The 7,656-nt window shown below is 57.4% G+C and overlaps 1 protein-coding gene across 1 annotated transcript in view; it reads left to right on the top strand.

Annotated features, from left to right (window-relative positions):
- Positions 1-2,039: 2,039 nt before the first annotated feature.
- Positions 2,040-7,656, top strand: part of EMH_0047990 (uncharacterized protein) — a gene marked incomplete at both ends in the record, with an annotated part of 6,616 nt that continues 999 nt past the window's right edge. Inside the window, 8 exons of the mRNA XM_013496350.1 lie at positions 2,040-2,468; positions 2,864-3,462; positions 3,769-3,918; positions 4,226-4,382; positions 4,836-6,280; positions 6,641-6,725; positions 6,857-7,133; positions 7,487-7,651. Coding sequence (XP_013351804.1) covers positions 2,040-2,468; positions 2,864-3,462; positions 3,769-3,918; positions 4,226-4,382; positions 4,836-6,280; positions 6,641-6,725; positions 6,857-7,133; positions 7,487-7,651 — 3,307 coding nt within the window. The remainder of the gene's footprint in view (positions 2,469-2,863; positions 3,463-3,768; positions 3,919-4,225; positions 4,383-4,835; positions 6,281-6,640; positions 6,726-6,856; positions 7,134-7,486; positions 7,652-7,656) is intronic.

Below are 7,656 nucleotides of genomic sequence, written 5' to 3'. Positions count from 1 at the left end.
TCCAACGCCGGTACAGTCTGCGCTCGAACAGTGGGGGCGAGAACAGCCAGCAGCCCCGACTCTCCGCGTGCGCCCAGCTAAGCATGCATGCATGTATGTATGCATAGAGCTGAGTGTTAACGCTGTCCCATGCATGCATACATATCCTATCGTTGCTTCTTGGTGTCTCTGGCGGAGGCCTGAATTATATCTCGTCGATACACCGGAAATTGCATGGTGAGTCTGCACGGCACTCAGCTAAGCTGCTGGGGCTTTTCATACAGCAGCTGTTCCTGCTGCTGCAACACTTCTTGCTGCTGCAGCATCCGCTCCAGCTCCTATATAGCCTATCTTGTCTCTGCTACGATCGAAAGAGAGGCTAATGAATGTAGAGAGATGGGCCAGATGCAGCAAAAGCAGCAAGGCAACGGGCTGTATATCTTCAGCAGCAGGAACATTGGCTTCACTTGCAGCTACAGCTAGCAACGCAGCAGCTGTTACCACCGTTGCAACCGGTGTTCCTGCTGCGCGGGTGGGGGGTATCAGCTCAAACGCGCCCAAAGGATTTACTCTTCTGCTGCGGCTGCATGCAACTGATAGATCATCTAAGCAGAGGGTCCCGCAAGCGTAAGCACATGACTGCATCCATGCATAGAAGCTAGCTACAGACAAATGCTTATAGGGCTGCATGCATGCATAATAACTAGCTGCAACCTAACGTGTATATAAATGCATGCATGATCACTACCTGCATCCTAATTTGTACAGGCAGCAGTGCATGTACAATGCTAATAGCTGCATGTATAATAATAACCGGATGCAACCTACCGTTTGCATGGCTGCATGCATGCATACTAGCTAGTTGCAGCAAAAGGGGTATAGCATGGATAATATCTGGTTGCATGCGTTGAACTCCTTCTAGAAGACTATCGATTGAGTTGTTAATGTATTGGCTTCGTCTGCTATTACATTAAGACGAAACAGAATAACCCAGTCAGAGCAGCAGCAGTAGCTGTAGCTGCAGGCCGCTGCTCCAGGCGTGTGTAATGCTGCTAAAAATGTTGTAACCCTACCCGCTGCTGCACCTGCTGCTGCTGCTGTTGCTGCTGCAGTTGCTACTGTTTTTTTCCCTTCTTGCCTTCGGTAGCGGCGTCTAAGCCATACAGGGGGATGAAGGCATCCTAGGCCTCCNTTTTTTTCCCTTCTTGCCTTCGGTAGCGGCGTCTAAGCCATACAGGGGGATGAAGGCATCCTAGGCCTCCTATGAGGCGTATTAAGTACATTAAAATGCAAAAAAAAACTCAAGAAACAAACACTAATTAAGAAGTGTATATACACTTCAGCTGTTTGCTGCAGTGCTCGGCTCATGGGGCCCCCCAGCAGCAACCGCTGCTGCTTTCTGGCGGCGGCAGCAGCAGCAGCAGCGCGTCGCTGCTGCTCCTCTTCTGTAGACCTTATTTTATTTTTTGACAAGCCCCTTAGAGGAGGAACTTCTGGGGCTGAGTTGCTTTATTCAGAGACAGTGTGTAGCACTTGCTGCTGCTGCTGCTGCTGCTGCAAGAGCCCTCTTGTGAGCAGCGGTGCTGCTGCGGCTTCCTGGTTTGCTGCTGCAGCTGCAGCAGCAACTCGTTACTGTCCCTCTTACGTTTGTATGGCCTCCGCGTGACTGAAGAGGAACCCTTGAACCTGTTGCAGCGCCGCTGCTGCTGCTGCTGCTACAAGCTGCAGCGTCTACATCTTCTGCTGCTGCAGGTGTGCTGCATCGCCACTGAGATGTCTACATACTCACCAGGCCCCACAGTAATTGTTGAAGGGCAGCGGACTCTTTGCACTGCAGCGGCAGCGGCAGCGCCAACAGCACAGAGGTGAAGAAGGACAGTGGCAGCAACAGCAGCAACAGCAACAGCAGCAACAACAGCAACAACAGCAGCAACAACAGCAACAGCAGCAGCAAGAACGACGACAAAGCAAAACACTGCATACGTGGTGAAGGCCGTAGAGTTGCTTCTGCTGCTGCTTAAACTAGAGGCACAGACATATTTTCTCTTAGAATACATACGATGGAACGGCGGGAGAAGGAGCAGCAGCAGCAGCAGCAGCAGCAGCATTCGCAGCAAGATCGTGCTGCCGCAGAGCGAGCTGTTGGAGATGCGCCTGACGAGCGTTCTGCATCTGCCTCACGGGCTTCTCCTTCAGCTGCAGCAGCAGGAGCAGCATCAGCAGGAGCAGCAGCAGCAGAGTGCAGCAAGGAGGCGCTGCTGCGTGACCGGCGTCAGCAGCAAGCGTTGCTGACGCCTCTCTCTGGGGACCCGAAGTGCCCGCTGCTGCGGGACCTGCAGCAGCAAGAGCTGGTGAGGCAGCACACCTTCGATGACACCATAAGGCCTAAGCAGCAGCAGAAGCAGCCTTCAGGGCCCCTGTCTCTCTTCTCGCGCTCCTCATCAGACGCACCACACCAGCCTGCACATACAGCTGGCAGGTGGAGACAGGTCAGTTTTGCTGCTGCTGCTGCTGCTGATGCTACTGCTGCTGATTTTGCTGCTGCTGTTGCAGTAGTGATGCGGTGAGCGGCGGTGGTGGTGGTGCAGCTCCCGCGGCTGTTTACTACGGTGTTGCTGCTGTTGCTGCTGTTACACTTCTGTTGAGCATTGCTGACCCATGCATCCGGTGCTGCTGCAGCTGCTGCAGCTGCTGCCGCCGCCGCCCCAGCAGCAGCTGCTGCTGGATTTGCTGCTGCGTTGAGCCTTTTGCCTTCCCGTTGCCTCCTGCCTGAGGCCCTCCAGGTAGCAGCCGCTGTTGCAGCAGCAGCAAACGCAGCCGGAGCAGCAGCAAGAGTTAGTATAGAAGTAATGGCTTGGTGTATTGCGGATGGCTGTTGCCGCAGGCGTCGCTCTCGAAGACAGAGGAGGAGCTGCTTGCTGCTGGCCTCACCACCATGGAGGACCTCAGCCCCGAGCAGGCTGCTTCGATAGCAGCAGAAATGCGGGCGCATGCGAGGCAGCAGCAGCAGATGCAGCAGCAGCAACAGCAGCAGCTGCAGCAACAGCTACAACAGCAACAGCAGCTGCAAATCAGCGGAGCCATAAAATCAGCTGCACCCGCCGGATTGCATCCTCTACATGCCGATGCACACGTTGCTGCTGCTGCTGCTCCTGTGGGTGCTCCTGCTGCTGCTGCTGCTGCTGGGGGCTGGGGCGCTGCGGACGGCCCCACAGTCCTGAGAGAGGTCCGCTCTGGACGGCTGCATGGGGAGACATCCGATGAAGAGACAGCAGCAGCAGCAACAGCAGCAGCTGCTGCTGCAGCTGCAGGAGACCAGCAACGGAGCAGAACCACCCAGGATCAGCAGGCGCGGCGGCAGCAGCATCAGCAGCAGCAGCAGCAGCAGCAGCATGAAGGGGAGTCTGAGGAGCAGAAGTGCGAGCGCATTGCGGCATCGATCCGTTTTCAGGCGGAGGCAGACCTCAGCAAGCGCCGGGCAGAGTGAGTGCTGTCTCTCTGTTGATGTTATGGCTTGCACATGTAGCTGCAGCAGCAGCAATCGCAGCAGCAATAGCAGCAGCAGCTGCTGCAGCAGCAGTAGCGTCAGTAGCAGCAGCAATAGCAGCACTAACAGCAACAGCAGCAGCAATAGTGTCAGCAGTAGCAGCAGCCGGATAAGCAGCAGCAGCACCACCGCCAGTAGCATCAACGGCAGCAGCAGCACCATGAGCCGCGTCAGCGTCAGCAGCAGCAGCAGCAGCAGCAGGGCCTGCACCGAGTGAATATGCTTCTGTGTACTGCATGCAGGATGGCGGCTTTGCGTGAGGATGCTGAACGCCAGCTGCTGTCTCTGCAGCTGCTGCCGCCGCAGCACGAGCGGCTGTCTTCGTTGCCTGCATCGTTTAGAGAGGCCCTCTTTGGGGTTTTTGTTTGTCTCTGCTTGAGGCATATTGAGGAGTAGGGCCGTCTGTCTCGTCTGCTGCTGTTGCTGCTGCTGTTGCTGCTGCTGTTGCTGCTGCTGTTGCTGCTGCTGCTGTTGCTCTTACGGCTGCGGCTGCTGTTCATTGGGGCCCTGTCTCCTTGCGTTTGTTTATCCACAGTTTATATCATCTGTCTCCGTGTCTAGCTGTTGCTCTGCTGTCTCCTTCTGTTGCGGGTTTGTTTTTCGTATTTGGTTCTACTGCCACAGCTGCTCGTGTTGCTTTTGCTGCTGTTTCTGTTGCTATTGTTGCTGTTGCTGCTGCTGCTGCTGCTGCTGCTGCAGGTGTGATGAAGATTTCCGGGGGGAGATAACCACGTGGGCTCTGGGTCTGCTGGAGGCGCTTGCCTCTCCTCACCTGCTGCACTTGGGGGCCCACATCGCCAACTGCCTCAGCAAGCCAATTGCCTGGCGGGAGCAGCTGCAGAAAGATGGTGTTCGGGTCGGTGGTCCCGCTGTTGCTGTTGCTGTTGCTGTTGCTGCTTCTGTTGCTGTTGCTGCTGCGGCTGGGTTTTTCTCCGTATTGCTGGCTTTGCTGTGTCGCACGTTCCTTTGTCTGCATCTGCTGGTGTCTGTGGTGTCGCCGCATGCGGCAACAGCAGTGGGTTGTGGGCTCTGTAGTGCCTGCTCCTCACAGGCAGCTGCTGCCGCAGCAGCAGCAGCAGCAGCAGCAGCAACAGTAGCCTGAGCAGCAGGAGCAGCAGCAGGACCAGTCGTGTGTATGTGTTTGTTTGTGCGTGTGTGTGTATGTATGTGTGTGTGTGTGTGTGTGTGTGTGCTTGTGTGTGTGTGTGTGTATGTGTGTGTGTGTGTGTGTGTGTGTGTGAGAGAGAGAGAGAGAGAGAGGGAGAGAGAGAGTTGTGTTATATTTATGTTTATGTTTGCTGTATATTAGGCGAGCGACATCGTGACGCTGGATCCGCTGATTCACAAGCTGGAGGCTTTCTTTGCTGAGAAGCAGCCAGAGACAGATGAGCTCTTCCGCAGCGTGCAGCAGCGGCTCAGAGCTAGCAGGTCAGCAGAGTCCCCAGCAGACGACGCACTCAGAGACCCCCCAGACGTTCACTCCAGCAGCAGCAGCAGCAGCAGCAGCAACAGCAACAGCAGCAGCAGTGGCTGCGGCAGTGCCGGCGTGGGGAAGGATGCCAGCAGGAAGAACAGCAACGACGCCAGCACCACAGGCAGCACGAGCAGCAGCAGCGGTAGCAGCAGCAGCAGCAGCAGCAGCAGCAGAGACTATTCGCACGGCATGACGTCTGCGAGGGTGAGGGGTGAAGCCACGATGCAGGGTGGAGGATCTCTGTCTGACGCGCGGGAGCAGCAGCAGCACGAACAGCAGCAGCAGCAGCAGCAGCAGCAGCCGGGACTTTCAGCTGCAAGGGATAGAGACAGCAGGATGCGCGCGCTGTTGCAGCCGCCAGCAGCGCCACCAGGAAACACGAATGAGCAGCAGCAGCAACAGCAGCAGCAGAGGGAGGTGCCGGGTGTAGAAGGCTGTAAGGAGACGCCGGCAGAGGCAGGCGGTGAGGACAGCTACTACACCGCTGTGGATGCTGCAGCAGCTGCTGCTGTTGCTGATGCAGCAGGAGATGCTAGCAGCAGCGAACGGCTCGGGGAGACAGCCGAACGCATAGCGCGGGGGGCAGAGGCGGGGGGCCTTGATGCAGCTGCGCAGTCAGCACTGCAGGGTATTGCTGCTGCAGCAAAGCAGCAGCAGCAGCAGCAGCAGAGACAGCAGCAGACCCTTGAAAACATGAACACGCCGCGCTCTGACGCGCAGCAGCAGCGGCGGCAGCAAGAAGGGAACCCGCAACAGCAAATGATGGAACAGCAGGAAGTGCAGCATCCGTCTGAGCAGCAGGAGCTGCAGCAGCAGCAGCTGCAGCAGCAGGGCCAGCAGCTACTTGGGGGTCGTATCAGCAGCATCTCCAGCAGCAGCTGCTGCAGGCACACCGATGAGCAGCAGAAAGCCAACACCGAAGACGAACGCGGGGCCGAGACAGGAGCCCAGTCTCCCAGCCCCCTACAGCAGCAGCAGCGCCACCACCACCAGCAGCAGCGGGAGCAGCAGCAACAGGGGGAGCAGGAGGAGGAGGAGTATGAGCATGAGCATGCGCATGGTCAAGAGCAGCAGCAGCATGAGCCGCAGCAGCAGCAGGAGCAAGGGGACTCATCTGATGCATGCAGCTCGTCTGATGATGAAGGGGGCGCGGGGCCCTCCTCCCTGGCTATGTGGGCCTCAGAGCCCCCAGCATATCGCGTTGTCTTTCTCAGAGAACTCACAACAGCACTCGTCACAAACGGCACATTCGATGCCAGGATACAAATGCTGCTCGACAGGTCTCACCACACGCATCTGCTGCTGCTGCTGCTGCTGCTGCTGCTGNCTGCTGCTGCTGCTGCTGCTGCTGCTGCTGGTGTTGTTGTTGCTGATTGTATTGCTGATGGTCCTACGTGTGCTCCTGATGCTGCTGCTACTGCTGCTGCTTCTACTGCTGCTGCTTCTGCTGCTGCTGCTACCTGTGCTGCTCAAGACACTAATCCCGCCGGCGCTGCTGCTGCTGCTGCAGTGGCTGCTGCGGGTTTGCACGGCATGCTGACTGCGTAGATGCTGTACGCGTTGCTGCAGCAGCGCAGCAGCGCTGCTGTGCTGGGGTGTATATGCATTTCCGTTGGTGGGGTTGCGTGTACTGCGTACAGACTGGCGACAGAACTCCACATCAACCCGCTGCTGCTGATTCGTATCGAAGAGAACCTCGCAGCAGATTTGCTCTCAATACTGCAGGTGAGGAACTGCTGCAGTTAGTGCACATGCAGCAGCAGCAGCAGCAACAGCAGCAGCAGCAGCAGAAGCAGCAGCACTGGAACCAACTGCAAGACCAGGAACAGGAGTAGTGGAACGAGCAGCAGCAACAGGACCAACAGCAGAAACACAAGCACCAGCAGCAGCGGCTGCTGCAGCTGTCGGGTGTCCCGTGCAGCAGCAGCAGCAGCACCACCACCGCCGCCGGCAACGGCAGCAACAGCAGCCGCAGCGGCAGCGACGGCTGTAGACAGCTGCAGCAGCAGCAGCCACAGAGGTTGGTGGAGCCAGCTGCAGCAGCAGCAGTTGAGTTGTGTTTGCTTCTGGCGCTGCAGGCAAACACCAAAGAGGGGTCGAAGCAGAAGACATGGAGGCGCCTGAAGATAGCCGGTGGGTTTCTGCTTTTTGCTGCTGCTGCTGCTGCTGCTGCTTCTCTCTCTGCTTGTCTCTGTTGTTACTGCCTCTGTGGTGCTACACTCTGCTGTCTTACTGCTGCTGCTGCTGCTGCTGCTGCTGCCGGTGTCTCGCCTTACATCGTGGCCTAGGATCCGCTACTGGGGGTTGGGAGGGATTGTTTGCACCCTCATCCGCTGCTTCTGCTGCTGCTGCTTCTGCTGCTGCTGCTTCTGCTGCTGCTGCATCTGCTGCTGCTGCGTTTCCTGCTGCTGCATCTGTTGCTTCCGCATGTTCTACGTCTGCATCTGCTGCTGCTGCTGCTGCATTTGGTGCTGCTTCTGTTTCAGGTGCTGCAGTAGGCGGTGGCGTGCTGCTTGCACTGACAGCGGGGTTAGCTGCACCAGGGATTGCTGCTGCTGTTGCTTCTCTGGGGTCTCTGCCTCTCTCCGCCTTCTTGGCTTCAGCTGGCGGAATGGCGGCTCTCGTATCAATCTTTGGAGCAGGTGGCGCCGGTAAG

This window comes from Eimeria mitis, genomic scaffold, assembly GCF_000499745.2.
Source record: "Eimeria mitis Houghton genomic scaffold, Emh_scaff2056, whole genome shotgun sequence".
In the NCBI taxonomy this organism is placed as follows: Eukaryota; Apicomplexa; class Conoidasida; order Eucoccidiorida; family Eimeriidae; genus Eimeria; species Eimeria mitis.
Note: the sequence above shows the minus strand (reverse complement) of the source record. Positions and strands in the feature narration are given on the sequence as shown.